The sequence below is a fragment of the Entelurus aequoreus genome, linkage group LG08 (assembly GCF_033978785.1).
Source record: "Entelurus aequoreus isolate RoL-2023_Sb linkage group LG08, RoL_Eaeq_v1.1, whole genome shotgun sequence".
In the NCBI taxonomy this organism is placed as follows: Eukaryota; Metazoa; Chordata; class Actinopteri; order Syngnathiformes; family Syngnathidae; genus Entelurus; species Entelurus aequoreus.
This window is the reverse complement of record NC_084738.1, coordinates 563,528-583,629: the sequence shown is the minus strand read 5'-3', so window position 1 is coordinate 583,629 and position 20,102 is coordinate 563,528. Positions and strand designations below refer to the sequence as shown.

General features: G+C 38.9%; 1 protein-coding gene across 10 annotated transcripts in view; it reads left to right on the top strand.

Annotated features, from left to right (window-relative positions):
* LOC133655278 (zinc finger protein 618-like) overlaps window positions 1–11,911 on the top strand; it is a 90,552-nt gene extending 78,641 nt beyond the window's left edge. For all 10 annotated transcript variants that reach the window (XM_062055268.1, XM_062055273.1, XM_062055277.1 and 7 more), the window contains 3 exons: window positions 426–587; window positions 5,298–6,397; window positions 6,554–11,911. In XM_062055268.1, coding sequence (XP_061911252.1) covers window positions 426–587; window positions 5,298–6,397; window positions 6,554–7,087 — 1,796 coding nt within the window. In that variant the 3' untranslated portion in view covers window positions 7,088–11,911. The remainder of the gene's footprint in view (window positions 1–425; window positions 588–5,297; window positions 6,398–6,553) is intronic.
* Window positions 11,912–20,102: the final 8,191 nt, after the last annotated feature.

Genomic DNA, 20,102 nt, shown 5'->3' with positions numbered 1-20,102 from the left:
GACCAAGCATGTTGTAGGCGTCGAATTGATTGACTTGAGTGTCGTAATGGGGGTTGTTGCAGATCTGGTTCTGGGGCAGCTGTTAGGGTTCTAAAAAGGGTAGCTGTGCATTTTAAATGTAGTATACGGTATTGATGTTTTTACTTGTCGCAGCTGTATGTGCAGTTTAGATTGGGAATCTCTAAAACATCAAGGCTTCATGATTACCACTAAGTTTTCAAATATGAGTGCAATAATTGATTTTGAAATACAGTTTAAATATTCATGTTTTTCTATGAGTTAAGTTTTTTTCATGTTTATCCTTAGCTTTTTATTTCTACCACCACACTCATACTGTACACTTCTTCCTTGCTTTTTAAAATGTGTTTTATCAATAAGAAATTGTCACAGCTGATCTTTTCCCTCCTTACTTGTGTCAACTCCAGCCGACATCGAGAACCACACCAAAGGCAACTCTCCAAAAACCTCCTTAGCTTCGGGTCCTCAGGAGCAGCTGTGGAGAGCATCTCCGGCTCAGGCCGCCCACCCCTCAGTCAAACTACAGATCCAACCTCAAATCGTGCCCCAGAGAAACCACAGTGTCAGCCGTACGTTCTTGAAATGTTTGTTCTTACTTACTGCATTGTGATACTGATCTATTAATACAAGGGTACTTTTAGAAACACAGACCAAATTCTGCCGGTACTACCGGGTATCAATTCACGTAAAATCAAACAGTGGCATATTTCGGTGCTTTTGTTGCTTGTGACGTCGCAGACTTGGTGACGAAACAAGCACTCAAGCAGCACTTAGTCGACTCAGACAAACTGCCTTGAGTAATATTACAATTTTTAATGCCAACAACCAACGTTCCCTCTAAGGTGCGCGCCTGCGCAATTGCGCACTGCTCAAGCGTCCTCTGCGCACAGCAAATATATGCCGCGCACCAAATCAAATCCCACTTGAAATTTAAACAAAATAAACACATTTATTCTGTATAATTTTGCAATGCAACTCTGAGTGACAGTGACAACAAGCGGCACTAACAGTGTTCGTCAACACCGTTCAATTGAACACCGTTCAATTATTGCAACGTCTATCGAGATGCTTCGGGGACAGGAATTATATCGATCACTTTATTGAGCAAAACTGTTTATATTCGGCCATAACCGCACAAAAACATGAGTAAAAAACTTCTATCTCGAAAAACTAGTCATTTTATGCCGTACAAACCAGGCCAAAACCAACTTGTCACCAACACGCATAGCACTAAGCCACTGGTGCGTTTATGGCCACACAAAAAGTCGGACAACTCAAACACCACATAAAGTTACACTATGACTCCTCAGTCATATGTGTGCTTATTCTACTGTCATTTATTATTAATGTTATTTTATTGATATTAATCATGGAATGATGTTACCAGAGAAAGTTACAGGAATGCACACTTCATCCTATGCTTACATTTCATTGTGCACAATGAGGATGTTTAAGGGTAACTAAACGTGATCTCTGAAAGGGGTACAAATGATTTCCAAAGCAGGACCCCCACCCAGACATACTGAACAATACTAATCCATAGTTTATGAAAAACAAGATTTCTTTTATTTTCATTACAAGTGGGCCAAATCACTAATATTACTAAATAATCTCATGAAAATGACTCCTGTCATTTGAGTGTTATAATAAAAGATTGGTTTGAGACAGGTGTGCTGCTGGTATTGCCACATGTGCTCTACTGAATGATCAGGGAGTTTTTGTGTTTGCTCACACACATGAACAATTAAGGGGAACATTGCCAACAACGCAAGTATGCCTCATACAAAAAGGTTTGATTGTAAAGGAAGTCTCCAATTTTCCAAAATGCGCTAGTTTGATGCCAATTTTAATTGGTTTTGCCTTATACATGCCACTGATTAGCGATAGCAATTTTACATGGCGATTTCAACGCTTCCAAATTTGGTAATGAAAACTACAACTAAGATTTACGTTACAATTAAACAGCAGGTACTAACAAGTATAATACTTACGGTAGAGTTGGACAATTAATAAAAAATTTATTTTCGTGCTTGCAAATTTTGGAGCTTTTGACGATGAAACCGATGAGGAGCGAATTAATAAAAACAAAACACGTCTATTAAAAGTTTGGGATCACACTATGGTTGTTATTTATTTGACAAAGCGCTAGTATGCCTAATTAATAATCTCTAAACTCAACAAAAAAAGTAAAGTCAATTTATTTCCGCATTTACGTAGCCGCGGACGGAGTCACATAATTGCCCAATGAAACCAAATCCGCTGTTAAATGCAGAATATCAGGGAAACTGAGATACATATAAGTGGAATGTTCTCGTTGTTAGGAGAAGTAACAATTGTTTGGGACAATAATGTTTCTGATTGTGCTCATTTGTCCCCGACACACTCAACCGTTCTGTCCTGAATTAAACAATGTGGAGACGGCCCCTTAAAACAGCGACTAAACTACAAAGCTAAAGCTAGTAAGAACAATCCATACACCCAGAATACATTTCATCTGCTTCTGTTGTGATCGACATCATCAATGTAACATTAATGTACAAACAGAACAGCAGTCGCAACTTGGGGGCTCTCTTTTTTTAATCCAGCCTCAATTTGTCTCTTTACTCAACAAGTTGAGAAGAACAGCACAACACACTTCCTCCCTTCAAAATAAAAGCGTGGTGCGCCACATCCGGTCTGACAGTGCTAACAAAATAGAACTTTAAAAAAAAGTACATTGCACAGGCATAATGTACTCAAAGCACTTATTGATACAGTTACACAATTATTATGTTTTGACCTAAAATACTGGTCAAAAATGTCCAAAGATGTATTGATTCAATAAATGTGAGGATTTTAGCATTTAAATTTTTTTTAAATTAAATTTCATTTTTAACAAATCTCATACTCTATTGTGGTAAAATAAGTGTAAAAAGTAAAAGAAAACTAAAAACAATTACAATGGAAAAACAGAATTTGATTATTATATTGGTGTTGTTATTTAATTGTACTGTTACTACTATTATTCATATTTTACTTGTTAAGGTTTATTCATTATTAATTGATATCCTTTTTGTTAACTATATTTAAAGTTGAGTTTTGGTGGTATAATAAATACTCATGTTTTCAAATTAATGATTAATCGTGTTCGTAGTCTTGATTACAATATCAATCAAATTAATCGTGATTATTATGTTGGCGTAATTGTGCAGCCTTAACTTACAGTATAAACACTTTTAGGGTGCAACACAAAACAGATTCAACTTAATTGGCAAAGACTACTACTACCTGACTTGGCAACACACCTCAGCTTATACACTACTGCCATCAACATATTGGAATTGCAACTGCATGCAAAGTCTACTGTATAAAACTTGCAATTGAGACTTAGAAATGTAATAAGAAAACAAGATATAACAGCTGGACATGTTACATTAAAAACAATTTTATTATTTAGCAATTAACATTTTTTAACACAGTCTAAAGCAGTGGTGGCCAAACACCAGTCTTTGACGCATTTACTACCGAGCCACAGAAACATAACATTTATAAGCGACCGCATTTTCTCTGAATTAACTTTCGCCTGTCCCAATAGACACATTAAAAAGCTTGTTCATAGATGTATTATAAAACTCCTGATAGAAAGTCGCCATTTGTTAAATTTGTTTTATCTTTGTATATGGGATAAATAACTCACATTATTAAACATTTAAAATGTACATATGGCAGATTGTAGCCAAAGGCTAATTTCTGTCTGCTGTCCCCAGCAGGTTGATGGTATATATTATAAATTATTAAAATTTATTTTATCAATAAGAATTTGATATCGTACATCGTGATGTATAATATATACCATTAACCTGCTGGGGACCATCTCATTGCAAAGAAATAAGTCCAGTGCTCCCACTAATTCAGAGTTGGCATGTGTTGTAGTTTTCATACACTTATTTTTGCGGTATTTATTTGTCACACGTGTAAGGCCAGTCCGTGACAATGTTGTCTAAATGAAACCGGTGCCTGGTGCAAAAAAGGTTGGGGACCCCTGCTGTAAAGAACAGAAAATTGGTACCAGTATCGATTCCCGCATACCGGAGTTAGTACCGTACTGTTCAAATACAAAAGGTACCCACTCCTAAATGTCTTACATTTTTTTGGACACAAATTAAAAAGTTGGGTTGTACCTGTCCCCTAACAAACACAAGTGTTGAGTTATGATAGCCAAGTATGCAAATAAATCGCTGATATCGTTTAGCACCAACCCAAGACCACAAATGCATTTCTATCTTGTGTTACTGTATACCAACTAGGGGTGTAACGGTACGTGTATTTGTATTTTGAACCGTTTCGGTACAGGGGTTCCGGTTCGGTTCGGAGGTATACCGAACGAGTTTCCACACGGACATATTAAGTAGCGTAACGCACGTTGTGTAAACAATGCACACCGAGGCACAACACACGGCATGCTAGCAGCTAACGGTCTACGATAGACTGACCATACGTCCTCTTTTCACCGGACATGTCCTCTTTTGCGGAGCTGTTAGGGCGGAGTTTCTTAAATGCCTCAAATGTCCGGCATTTTGAGTTAGGGTTGCGTGTATTTTCAACGTACGTTCAGGGTTAAGAAGGGGTTAAAAACAAAACAAATTGTGCGGGCAGCAGCATTCGTGAGGGAGGGGCATAGACAGAGAGCGAGAGAGTTATGATAAACGCGCATGCGTCGCCAGGCTCTGCTTTTTATCCATAGATTTATCAGATTTAATTTTTTACGATCAGTAGCAGGGGTGTCAAAAGTGTGCCCCGGAGGCCATTTGCGGCCCACAGCTAATGTTTTAAAGGCCCACTGCACATTCTAAAAATAATATTAAAATAAACAAAAACATAACAAAAGTGAATTAAAAAAGCTTAAAGGTTAAATGTCATTTAGAAAAAGTTGCAATGTTGACTAATAAAACAAAGCTGTTTTTTTTCTTTCAAATTGTCATTGCTCAAAACATAATATTGAATCAAAATCAACGTTATTATGAATTATTGACCTATCCAAGGTTCCGATTACTTCACATCAAATATTCCACCAAGAAAAATATTTTTGGTGGAAGATTTTGCAAATTTGGTAAATAAATAACCAAAAAATTAATATTTTGTTGTTTTCTTACTGTACTGAAAATGAACCGAACCGTGACCTCTAAACCGAGGTACGTACCGAACCGAAATTTTTGTGTACCGTTACACCCCCTAATACCTAACACATGGCGCCAAACAACCTTTTCCAAGCATTTACATGTTTCTTTTCTCCCATCCAGAGAACAACGGCCTACCTGAGAAGGAGCGCCTACAAGTGGCCGAGCGTCTCTTACGGGTAATGTGCTCCGATCTCAACATGCTCAATGTGCTCAACAGCAAGGACTTCCTCAAGCTGGCACAAACGCTGGTGGACACGGGGGCTCGTCATGGAGCCTACTCCACCCGCGACGCCCTGGGCAATATGAGTGCCTTGGCGCTGCGCCAGCTGCCTCGCATGTACAACCAAGTGAAAGTGAAGGTCACGTGCGCCCTCGGCTCCAACGCCTCACTGGGCATCGCCGTGACGTGCCACTCTCAGACGTCGGGCCCAGATGCCTGCTATGTTCTCACAGCCTATCAGGTGGAGGGCTCGAGACTGAAACGTTACGTTCTTGGCGTAAGGGAGGCGGAGCTGAGGGAGGGGCCGGAGCAGATCCACCACTGGGTCCAGAATGTGCTATCCGAGTTTGTCATGTCAGATATTCGCACTGTGTACGTGGCAGAGCCCCGCGTGTGGGCCGCCGGATTCGGGGCTTCCTCGCTTGGAGGCGGCGGACGCGGGAGGATCTGCTTGCGCTGCGCAGGGTGCTCGCTTGGTGCCGTTGTCCAGGCCGTCTTGGGGAAGCGTAGCCTCCAGGCTCGAGGGCTCCACGAGCTGGCCGAGCTGCTGGCCACGTGCAGAGACATCTCCTCCACCGCCACACTGGGCCTCAGCGAGGAGCAGGGCACCAACACCTCCACAAGCTCCACAGAGGACGCAGCACAGGGCGGCCCCAGCCAGTGCCCCACCCCTCCCTGCTGGGATCGTTCGGCTGAGGCTCTCCTGCAGGTCCACTCCCACTTCGAACAGATCTGCGAGACGTACGGGCGCAACAAGTCTACGGCTCCTCTCCTCCAGGGCCTCAACAAGCACTTGTTAGGAACGCTCACTTGTCTGCTGGCTCCTCTGCGCCTGGCAGCCCTGGAGCTCAGCAGTCAAAGGAGGCCGACATTGCAGCAGGTACTTCCTGTCTACCTTCGCCTGGAAAAGTTTTTCACATCCAAAGCTGGAGAAGCTGGAACGGGCGTGGCTAGCAAACTCTGTCACTACTTCCTGGAAGCACTCAAGGAGAACTTCAAGGTAATGTATTTTCGTGTATACCTAATAATATTCCTCTTTTTTTTGTCAGTTTTCCTCTTTTTTTTTTTCTCTCAAAGGGTGTTCATATGCTTGTAGTTGAGAATTACTCAATCGTGCCTCTGCTGTCGCATAATGATGACCATGTCCTACTTCCAGGTTGAGCGAGCCCACCAAGTGGCAATGGTCTTGGATCCTCAGCTCAAGCTCCGTTTGGTCCCGACTTATCAACACGAGGATATCATCTCTCGAGCGTGCGAACTTGCTGCTGAATCCAGGGACGGGTGTATAACCAGCACCAGCGGCTCGTGCGGCGAGGAACGGGACACTGACGGCCCACCGATGCCTAAAATAACCCGCGTGGAGGGCGCCGGCAACAACGGCGGCACCGCCATGGCGTCAGTGTCAGCTAACGACGAGAGTCAAAGCAAAGTCCGGCAGGAGATCTTCCAGTACCTGGCGGAGCCTCTGCTCCAGGGGACCACCGATCTCTTCCAGTACTGGAGCTCCATTGTGGGCGACAAGTTCCCCAGGCTGTCCCGCCTGGCGCTGTGGCTCCTAGCTGTGCCCGCCGTGGGCATACGCAGCGAATGCGTGATGGTGTGCGAGCAAAGCCTGGCCATGAAAAGGAGGCAGCAGGTAACCGCTGAAGAAATGAACAAACTCATTTTCCTTCGCTCTAACATGGGCTAACCAACCAAACCTTGACCCCCTCCAACCCTGAGCTAGGGACTTTTATTTAATTAGGCTTAGATCGGGTGTAAAGGTATAGATGTGTACGTGCTAGGTTGCAAGCAGCTGTAACAACACGGCTTTTCACGTTCTGTATTTCACACGGAGATGTTCAGCATATCGGTAACTCCAATCATTGTCTAGCCTAAAAACGAAACCGCTTTAAAGGCTACATGCTGTTATGGGACGGCGGGGAAGGTCAGTAAACCTCAACAATACTGTAGAAGAAAATAGTCTGAATATTCACTGCCTTTCGCGAGATCTGTTTGGAATTCTCTTCAACCTCAACGAAACCTGCTAAACCTTTTTTTCCTTCAAAAGGGTTAAAAGCACACATTACAAGCTAGTCTGGATTTACACTGCAGTTTGAAGTCAACACTTTTTTTGTTTGTTTTAAACAAACCACGTTAAACAGATTCAAAGTTTTATGTTTACTTTGCTTGGGCTGCATTTGGTTAAAAAAAATCATAATATGATTTTTTTCTACATTTAAAACACGTTCTTGTGTAATGGTGGTTCTTTGGTCAAAATGTTGCATTTGATTATGTTTTACAGACCATCTTCAAGCCGCTTTTTGGTCGTCTCTTCAGAATGCGCCTTTTTGTGGGGGGTCTTATTTACGTACTTCCACTTTGACAACGTCTTCTCCCCGATAGCCATGTTGCAGTTTTTAGTGCTTTCAAAGGGAGTCTACTGGCAGATCTAAGTTAGAACTATACACTACTTTAAATTACAAATGGCAACAGGAGTGGATGAACGACTCACAACAAGAGGATTGAGGAAAAAAAAGCGCTTATTGACTACAACTTTGGACTAAAATGACGGACTCGCGCAAAGCTCTTCGGGCAAATCTCCACCATATATGGAGATTTTAGCTGACTTTACAATTGGTAAAAAAGGCCCAAATTGGGAAAATTCCAAATGGGTAGTTTAAAAATCTCCGCCATGCCTCCATGGTTTGATTTCAAATGTTCGAGATAGTCAGATCCCGAATACACAAAATCAGATTCCGTTGCGTAAGAAAAGTTGGTTTTGCGTAATAGGTCCTCTTTAAATCTGGGGTGTCCAAACATTTTCTTACTTATACTGACAAATTGAAGGGTTATTTTGATGAAACGTTTAAATCAATCCTAGGTTATGCTATCTTTTATTCCTGTGTTTTTTTTATTTGATCTTTTTAGATAGGATGCGTTTCAGAAATGGCATGCCGCCCTTTGAACGCCGATGATTTAAACAAAGTCAGTCATTACAGTCGTGCTTCAAATATTGTGGCTCACTACAGCTTGCAAGTGTTTTGTATTTTTGAATTTTTCAAACATAAAAACGGCTAGATAAACTTAAGAATATCGATATTGCACTAGTATTGGCCACTAGAGGAGACTGAACCAATCAAAGTGCGCTGTTCCATATCATGACCACTGATTGGCTCAGCTTCAGGCAGCATGACTATATTGGATTCAAAGAGTTTAAAGATGACCAAAGGGTGTTATTTACTGTCTGGAGCTCTCATGATGTTGAAAACCGTATTTAGAAGGCCGCAAACAAGTTTTTTATGCTATACCTATGAAAATATTGGCTTTATATTAAATAATTCGTACTTAAACGGAAATTAATTAATCGCGGTCATGTCTGCAACCAATCAACCGCATTTAATGAGAGACAACTATACAACGTTTTCACCTAATTTATAGTCTGTAATGTACGGTATTTAGACTGAATTGAATGGCTTATGCTTTTGCAGCAGTTTTAATTTACCCCAGGTGTTTTTTTCTTTATATTCATGGGTGTTTTTTGTTGCTTTACCGTATTCCGATGATGTCCGGTTTACATTGACAGGTTCAATCAGACAATGCGTATACATCTTATTCCTGCAAAGACAATTTGTTTTCCAGACCCGTACTGGAAATATACCAGAAATCGGGATTGTGTGACTTGAACCATGTAGTGTAAATCCAGCCTTACACTTTTATAAAAACCTATCCAATTATCTTTTTTCCCCCCGTTACCTCGTCACATGTGCACGTCACACACAAGCTTGGCTTGCACAGAAAAGAAACACTTTGCGTGTCATTTTCGCGTCAAAACTTGTAATATATTAAAACCACACTGCAGTTTTAGCAAGCTAATAATTGTTAATTTGAACTCGAACCAGTAACATTACTTGAGCTACCGTAACTTTCTTTTCACCTACTCTACTCGTAGAAACCTTGTAGTTGTTTGTCCTCAAACATAGTCTTCCTTAAGTAAGCCTCACATGTTGATATATCACTGCAATAAGCTACATTGTGTCACACACGGCACGCGACCGAATCTTCTAAAACTCGACTGTTGGCCGTCACGCTGCTACTGCTGACTATCGCGTTATTTTTTGGAAATCAAAACGCGGAAATCTTTCTCAGGAACGAGTTTTTCGCCAGCTCTTTGGTCCCCTGACTTTCATTACTGGACATTTGTGACAAACACAAATGGTGGTTCCAGCATGAGACAGAAGTTAGGTCAACACGAATGAAGTCAAGTTAAATAGATTCTAACGTACATGTCTTGCAGGCTCATACCTCCTTAAATGGCTCGGAAGAAGGGTTAATTTGGTTCCTAATGGCTTTAAATCCTTTATTTCCTCATGTTTAACCCAACAAGTAACCACAAAAACATGCCTTGATGTTGGTAATTCATTGCCTTTTCAGCAGCATCCATTTATTTTTTGCTAAAAGCAGGTTGCCACTGACTGGGAAACAGCCCCCTCTAGTGGTCAAATGTAGGCCTGCAACATGAACACCTGTATTTACTTGATAAGTGTTTTTTTTAATGCCTGTGGTGTTACTTAATAAGACACACATCTGGATTTATTTTATGTTTAAATATTGGAACAATCTCAAAAATATTTGGGTGTATCCCGCTGACAATACACATCCATTTTTGTTTTACTATTAATATTCATGAATGTTTTATTTAGATTGTAGGTTACTAAAATGTACACTGATTTTTTACCATTCAATATTTGAATATGTATTTTTCAATCATGTCATGTTAAACTTTTGCCATTTAATATGAGCACGATTTTGTGGTTAGGGATGGGCATTTGACTTAAGTTCCTTGATTAGACAACTAGAAAATGAGTAAATAAAAAACAAAAAAATATTATGTTTGATAATTTTAGATAGGAAAACAATACTGAGGTTGGTATTTTTCGCCACACAAATACCTTTTTTTTTAGGTGTATTACCACATAAAACACGAGTTAAAACTGAACCAACAGCGCCCCGGCTGGTTGCAGCCAAGCAGTGCACTCAAATTATGACACTTCCTTGAATTAATCGACACAATCGATTATTTTTTTTTGTGATTATTTGCATTCTGAAGATCACTGATCTTTTGAGTCGTTTCAAATATTTTGTAGATATTATGACAAGCGGTAGAAAATGGATGAATGGATAGTACAAAAAAAATTTGCCGATATAAAAAAAAAAAAAAGCTTTGGTTTGATCTAAAAGAAACCAAATCAAGTTAAAAACCTTTTTTTTTCTGCTTTGAAGAAATAGATGAAGGGATTTCTAATTGTGTTTTTAAATAATGTATTTTAAATAGGATATGCTCTGGGACAAAATGCCAGCGTCACCCAAGAATGAGCGTCCATCGCGTTGCTTCTACGAAAATTCTATCTTAAGCTAATTATGCATGCTTTTATTAATTAGAGTAATGATTCTATTATAAAGTTCAAAGCCAGTGTGTTTTTTTATTTTTTTTCATGTCTGACGACTGAATTCGAACCTCTCGGTGGAGGTAGGCGAGGTACTGCTGAGCACGTTGACATTATCCATTTTTTTTTCCGAGGATGTATTATTATGTACAGTACATACAGGAGAACTGCTGTTTTTATGCCACAAGGGGGCGCCGTCATTTCAGAGACACAGTAGGGAGCACCGGTGATAACATTATACCTCTTTTTTCTACAGTAGCATTTAAACAAAAATAAGGTTTTTGATATGATAGAAGAATAACACAACTTAAATACTGTTAGCCAATGGGAATCCTCTAAGTTTTATTCTTTGTCAGGATTTTAACTTATTTAAACTTCAACTGTACAAACAACTATAGTATGCTAACATGGAGATGTTTTCATCATGCATTATCGAATCAGGTTAAGAAACGTGTGTTGCTTTTTATTCTACTTTACAGGCATTTCTTCTTTAATCTACTGTTTAACGCCACATGATTTCTCTCTTTTCTTTGTTTTATTTTTGCCGACTCCTGTGTAGATTCCGATCTGAGTTGTCTTATTAGTAAGCCTAATTTATACTTTTGTAGCAACACTATTTTTATATAATGGCAAAGAAACGAGTTTCACTGTCGTCTTTTGTTGGTTTTGTGTCATTCTAATGGCAGCGCTGTTCAAAGGTTTCTGAACTACATTACCCACTGTAGTATTTAATGTGTGAATAAACTCCTAATCTGTGTCAACGTTGCGGTGTGCATCATGTTAGAGCAGGCCTGGGCAATTATTTTGACTCGGGGGGCCACATTTAGAGAAACAAATGTGTCTGGGGGCCGGTATATCTAATTTTAGGAACACTAATACAAAACCTCACAATAATGTCTGATTGAATGCTAAAAACGTTATGACAGACCGCCTTAAAAAACTTAATGGAATTTTAATTTTTTCTATGAACGATAAAACACTGAATATTGACAAAATAGGAACGTCACACCTCCTTTCGATCGACATATTTTACAATCAAGTGAAATGCAACAAACAGTGAAATATGAACGCGAAGGGTCCAAAATAAACCCACCTACAATCTGATATATCTGATATATCACTAAGCTTTAGAACTTTGTTGTGAAAATCTCCTTTCGCGTCTGTGGAAACGCTTCCCGCCCACACTGCTTGGTGCCTCGTCTGAGCTGCTGTGACATAGATTACCATAGTAACTGGTATATCATTCATAAGCGCAGATTACAGCCATTGAAATACTTTGTATAGTTCAAGACTTGCGGTCATTAGAAAACATCACTGCACATCGTAATGGCAGCTAGTTTCCATCTTAAAGATCTAAAAAAATGATTTGGGAATGTCCGGCGGGCCAGATTGAAAAGCTTAACGGGCCGCATGTGGCCCCCGGGCCTTAATTTGCCCAGGTCTGTGTTAGAGTGATGTGTGATCGAGAAACCTTAGGTTTTTTTTCACATTCACAAGGCTGATTGTTGGACTACTTGCAGAGGAAACATCATGTTTTCCTTACTGCCTTTTGGAAATGAGCAGAAAATATGGGGGAGGGGGGGTGCTGAAAAGATGCCCCTGCAACCTGACCAACTTGGAGCTCTCTTGTCAGGAAAATTGACTCCAAAAAGATGTATGCCGTCTTTAGGTTCGAGCAGCTGTCACAACACCTGGTGATGTGAGGGTCACCGGGAAATGTGAGCTACCTTTAACCCCTAGGTGTCACAGTCAAGGCCGGCAGGCTATATCCAGCCCACGAATGAATTATCTATGGCCCCCGGGATGGTATTTGATTAGTATTAGAGCCTGTGTGGAGAAAGTGTGGCTGTAATGAAATATTATAATCTAAGAAGGCACTATGAAACATCTAAGAAACACAAAGACAAGAATATAGACACGGAACAAAGGTAACTGACACCATGTTTGATTATAATAATGAATGATAAATGAATGTGTTGTGGCAGTATGCGGATTTCACCAATGTGGCGGTTTGTGGAAACAATAGGTTGCTTTTCCAAACATTTTCAATAAACTGCCAACGTTAAAATGCTCAACAGGAAGTGATACACGTTTAATGGCTTTGTAAAAACACTGAGACAAAGTCTTAAATTCACGGTGTTTTTGAAACTGCACCATTTTTTTCCTCAGAGTTTTCAACTTAAGTCAAGTGTTATGCCAAGAGGATTATTTGTAGTATCTACATTTTCAGAATGTACTTGTTCTATTTCTGACCCAAAGTGAGACAAAGAAAAGAAAATAACTGAAGTTGTTTTTATTTTTTAAGTTATTATGCCATGATTTTACCAGTCCGGCCCGCGTGGGAATAGATTTTCCTTCATGCAGCCCTTGAGCTAAAATTAGTTTGACACCCCTGCTTTAGCCAGACTTTGATTGATTGAAACTTTTGTTAGTAGATTGCACAGTTCAGTACATATTCCGTACAATTGACCACTAAATGGTAACACCGAGTAAGTTTTTCAACTTGTTTAAGTCGGGGTCCACGTTAATCAATTCATGGACTAACTCTGCTAATGGCTAAAAAGGCAGAGACCAAGCTTGCTTGCATACTTTTTTGCATAATTTTCATTTTAATAATAATGGAACGGGCTGAAGATATTGAAACAATCAAGAAGTCTCTGAGCTTTATGTCACAGGTAATAACTCATGTGGGAATCGGACAAAGAGGCCTACATTAATTGCTGGCGGAAATTAAACAACTGAAAAAGAGGGACAAGAAATTTGAACAACTGGAAAGAAGAATTGATGACTTGGAGCAGAATTCAAGGATGGATGACCCGTTGATATCAGGGCTTGATATACAATGCTCTTATGAACAGACAGTAGCCAGTGCTGTGGGGGAGGAACATCTACGAAATCCTGCTTCAACTCCTGAATGACCAACTCTTGAACAATGGGTATTCACGTTATTTGACAGTAAAGGCATTACAGTAGACGGTAAGAACATTGTTGCTTGCCATACATTGCCTCAGAAAGATCCCAAACAGACAAACATCCTGGAAGCACAAAATAGAGGTGCTTAGGAATGCGAAACAATTAAAGGGCACAGGTTTTTATGTGAATTAAGCACATAACCAAGATGAATGCTGTAATTGCAAGAATTCAGAGGAATGAAAAGAAGATTAAAGACACCTGGACAAGAAACTGCCGAGTTCTCATCAAGCTGAATGGACCCCCTGACCATTTACCAGTCTTTACAGTAATAAGTAGTGTTATCTGATCAGTAAAAGAAAACAAAAATCTAAAAGGCTAAAATCTCAAGTAGCTATTTATACACTTAGGAATCAATTAAACAAAATTGGGATACTGTTTATGTAGATGATGCATTTGATGCATTTCTTGAAATCTTTATCACATTGTATGAAAAACACTGCCCTCTAGTTAATAAAGTAGTCAACCATAAATGAGCAGAAACACCCTGGCTTACTAAGGGTATTCAAAAAGCTTGTAAGAGAAAGAATAAGCTGTACACAAACGTATTGAGAAAGAGGACAAAAGAGGCAGAATGTACCTACAAACTATATAAGAACAAATTAACTAGTATCATAAGATCAAGTGACATTCACCATTATGGTGCTCTTTTGGAGAATAGTAGAAGTAACATTAAAAATACTTGTGTTTTAGATAAATTCATCAAAAAGGGAAATCAAAATGTTGGCATTCTAACTGAATCCCTAACAAACCAAAGGAATTCATATATAAGTGGTATAGGTTATTGGTAAGTGTTATCACTATATATATATACGTGTGTGTGTATATATATATATATATATATATATATATATATATATATATATATATATATATATATATATATATACATACACACACATACATACTGTATATACACATATATATGATAAATATACATACAGTACATATATATTTACATACACATATATATATATATCTGTATACATACACATATATATACACACACTTAATTTTCCTGAAGGAATCAAAGTACTATCTATATATATACACATATACAGTATATATATATATGTGTGTATATATATATATATGTGTGTGTATGTATATATATATATATAGACCTACTCAGTGGCCTAGTGGTTAGAGTGTCTGCCCTGAAATCGGTAGGTCGTGAGTTGAAACCCCGGCCGAGTCATACCAAAGACTATAAAAATGGGACCCATTACCTCCCTGCTTGGCACTCAGCATCAAGGGTTGGAAATGGGGGTTACATTACCAAAATAATTCCCGAGCGCGGCCACCGCTGCTGCCCACTGCTCCCCTCACCTCCCAGGGGGTGAACAAGGGGATGAGTCAAATGCAGAGGACGTGTGTGACAATCATTGGTACTTTAACTTTATATATATATATATACAGGTATATATATATATATATATATATATATATATATATATATATATACAGAACATATATATACACGTGCTGTATATATAGATATATATATACACATATATACTGTATATACACATATATGATAAATATACATACAGTACATATATACACACATATATATATATATACGTACATACACATATATATACATATATCTATATATATATACAGTATATATATACTGTATATACTCACATACTGTATATGATATATATACATATATAAACACGTGTGTATATGTATATATACAGTATATATATATATGTATGTGTATATATATATATAAATGTATATATATATATGTATGTATAAATAAATAATGATAAATGGGTTATACTTGTATAGCGCTTTTCTACCTTCAAGGTACTCAAAGCGCTTTGACCGTATTGCCACATTCACCCATTCACACACACATTCACACACTGATGGCGGGAGCTGCCATGCAAGGCGCTAACCAGCAGCCATCAGGAGCAAGGGTGAAGTGTCTTGCCCAAGGACACAACGGATGTGACTAGGATGGTAGAAGGTGGGTACCCCAGTAACCAGCAACACTCCGATTGCTGGCACGGCCACTCTACCATTTTCTCCACGCCATATGTGTGTGTATATGTACTGTATCTATATATATATATCAAATATATGTGTATATACAGTATATATATGTGTATATTTATATGTAAGTATATATATGTACTGTATGTATATAAGTACTGTATATATATATATATATGTATATATATATATATATATATTTGTATGTATATATATACATATATGTATGTGTGTGTGTGTATATATATATATTTGTGTATATACAGTATATGAGTGTATATACAGTATGTATGTATATACATAATGTATATGTATGTTGATAACTGTGTAACATTGCTGTATGTATACTTTTGACCCAGCAGATTTGGTCACATGTTCAGCAGACCCATAATACATTCATCAAAGAACTAAACTTCATGAATGTTTTTTTGTGACCAACAAGTATGTGCTCCAATCACTCTATCACAAAAAAATAAGAGTTGTAGAAATTATTGGAAACTCAAGACAGCCATGACATGTTCTTTACAAGTGTATGTAATCTGTTGACCACGACTGTATATACACATACAGTATATGTATATATACATACATACATACACATATATATATATATGGGAAAAAAAACACCAGAGTTAAAATGTTACAATTAATGCAAATATTTCTGTTGATTTTTCAATGAAAATTTCTTTAGAATTATTTTCTTTTATCACATTCAAGTTCAATTTTTGGTTCAATTTAGAATTAATTACACCGAATGAGACAGCATAATTGCGGTAGATTCTTTTTTCTAATTTATGAAAATAAACTGACTAAAGTTTGCATTTTCATTTCATTTTCATTCATCTCATAATAATTTCTTATCATTTTCAAATATATTAAAATAGTTTTAATCAAATGCACGGTTCAGCATTTAAAAAGGTGTGAGCAGCATACTAATTGTAACAACTGAGCCTGTACTCTGTACGACCGCTAGATGGCAATGTCTCCTCAAATCTAAACTGTGATGATTTCACACATAAGGTTTTGTAGTAGAAATGTGCACTTTATAGACACATAAATAGACATGAAAATGCTTTTATTGACCTTTTAATATGATTGTAATGTACCTAGCAGGTAATTTAAAGTACAAAGACTGTAAAAGTCTCACCGTGACTTATCTCGGCCCGTACACATAAAAAAATGATAACGTTTTCTCAGCCGGAGTCCCCGTGTTCCCCCTCTCGTCCTGACAAGGTGCCACCTGAGCAAAGACATGCAGGAAGGAAGTGTCCTCCTCCTCTTCTTCCTCCCCCCTTCCTGTATGGAGCATCTGACTCTTATCAAGAGTGACACCAACGTACAGGAGTGCCAGGGCCGCTGTCAGGTGTTGTTCCCGCCAACGCTCCACCTGGGCCGTGACCTCTCCCACTCGCCTCAGTACGTACTGAAACCTCATCAAATCAGCTTCAAGTGGAGCGAAATGTTCATATATTGCAATGTCATCGAAGGTTTCCCTTTAGGGCCGTAGAACTGTTTGACTTTTCCCAGGCAATCAGTGAAGAAAGGTCATATTTTTGCAATCAAGTACTTCAGAGGCCAACGTTAGATTACTTTGCCATCTATCAGAGTTAGTCATTACGGTCGTATTAAACGCTTGCTTGTTCTTTAAGCTCCACAGTGAAAAGCGGCTTTACAGATGCCACGTCTACTCTGCAGGCAAACGACGCCACGCAAGGTGTCTCCCGTCGTACTACAGGTAATTGCACCAACTTACATACTTTTCGGTACTTTTCGATACTTTTCTAAATAAAGGGGACCACAAAAAATGGCATTATTGCCTTTATTTTAACAACAAATCTCACAGTACATTAAACATATGTTTCTTACTGCAATTATGTCCTTAAATAAAATAGTGAACATACAAGACTGTGGAAGTTGTATGCCAAGCGTGCATTTTTTAACCAGGTTTTAATTGACATACAAACCCCGTTTCCATATGAGTTGGGAAATTGTGTTAGATGTAAATATAAACGGAATACAATGATTTGCAAATCATTTTCAACCCATATTCAGTTGAATATGCTACAAAGACAACATATTTGATGTTCAAACTGATAAACATTTTTTTTTGTGCAAATAATCATTAACTTTAGAATTTGATGCCAGCAACATATGACAAAGAAGTTGGGAAAGGTGGCAATAAATACTGATAAAGTTGAGGAATGCTCATCAAACACTTATTTGGAACATCCCACAGGTGAACAGGCAAATTGGGAACAGGTGGGTGCCATGATTGGGTATAAAAGTAGATTCCATGAAATGCTCAGTCATTCACAAACAAGGATGGGGCGAGGGTCACCACTTTGTCAACAAATGCGTGAGCAAAATGTTGAACAGTTTAAGAAAAACCTTTCTCAACCAGCTATTGCAAGGAATTTAGGGATTTCACCATCTACGCTCCGTAATATCATCAAAGGGTTCAGAGAATCTGGAGAAATCACTGCACGTAAGCAGCTAAGCCCGTGACCTTCGATCCCTCAGGCTGTACTGCATCAACAAGCGACATCAGTGTGTAAAGGATATCACCACATGGGCTCAGGAACACTTCAGAAACCCACTGTCAGTAACTACAGTTGGTCGCTACATCTGTAAGTGCAAGTTAAAACTCTCCCATGCAGGGCGAAAACTGTTTATCAACAACACCCAGAAACGCCGTCGGCTTCGCTGGGCCTGAGCTCATCTAAGATGGACTGATACAAAGTGGAAAAAGTGTTCTGTGGTCTGACGAGTCCACATTTCAAAATTTTTTTTGGAAACTGTGGACGTAGTGTCCTCCGGACCAAAGAGGGAAAGAACCATCCGGATTGTTGTAGGCGCAAAGTTGAAAAGCCAGCATCTGTGATGGTATGGGGGTGTATTAGTGCCCAAGACATGGGTAACTTACACATCTGTGAAGGCGCCATTAATGCTGAACGGTACATACAGGTTTTGGAGCAACACATGTTGCCATTTGAAAAGGATTTGCAAATCATTGTATTCCGTTTATATTTACATCTAACACAATTTCCCAACTCATATGGAAACGGGGTTTGTAGATTTTTATCAAAGTTTTCTCCAGTAGGATGTGACTTTTCAGTCACCTCCGTATCCTCTCTCCCCTCCTGTTCCCGGCCGCTTACTGTTAAAGACAACAGATGATTGGATAACTCGTACCACCTGGGAGATCTAATCCCCTGTTCAGCTGTGTCTCGCCGTCAGCACTGCCACGCCCCCATCTGAAGGCACTCTGTCCTCAGTACCATGGACAGAGGCGGTGACTTTCGCTCCTGCTAGCAGTGCTGGCCACACCTCCCTCCACAAAGACAACTTGTCTTTTAGTAGTAAGTAAGCAAACAAAGGCTCCTAATTTAGTCTGCTGACATATGCAGTAACATATTGTGTCATTTTCTATTCTATTGTTTTGTCAACATTATGAGGGACAAGCTGTAAAAATGAATTATTAATCGACTTGTTCATTTACTGTTAATATCTGCTTGCTTTCTGTTTTAACATGTTCTATCTACACTTATGTTAAAATGTAATAATCACTTATTCTTCTGTTGTTAGATACTCTACATTCGTTTTGGATGATACCACAAATTTAGGTATCAATCTGATACCATTGGTCATATGCAAAGTCCTCATGTGTCCAGGGACATATTTCCTGAGTTTATAAACATAATATAAATTTTAAAAAAAAACGAAAAAATGTGTTGTGATGCTAAAAAATATCGATGTTATCATCGTAGCATCGACTAGATACGCTCCTGTACTTGGTATCATTACAGTGGATGTCAGGTGTAGATCCACCCATGGCGTTTGTTTACATTTTGACGCCGGTGAGCTACGGTGTGTAGTGAAACATGTTTAGCTATTCCTCGTCCTGCGGGGATGATACTTGTAAGAAACATACTTTATTTGTCGCCATGGAGACCAGGATTAGTGATTTAGAAGTAGCTACAACACGGCAGACTGCGGATGAACTTTAGCCGCTAGCTAGCTAGCCATGCCTTAAAGCACCTCTTCCTGAGGGCGTTTCAGTGTTATAACTTCACCTTTATCATTCGTTTTTAAGCCAAAATGCGTCCGTTCTCCCTTTTCTGTGTACACGCCGTGTCTGTTTGTAAGTACTCCGTGATTGTGCGCTGCCGAACATGCTCCTCTGCTCGTAAACCAGCAATGACACGACGTGACGACAACGGGCGGACCGGTACTTTTTAGAGGCGGTATAGTACCCAATATGATTCATTAGTATCGCGGTACTTTACTAGTACCGGTATACCG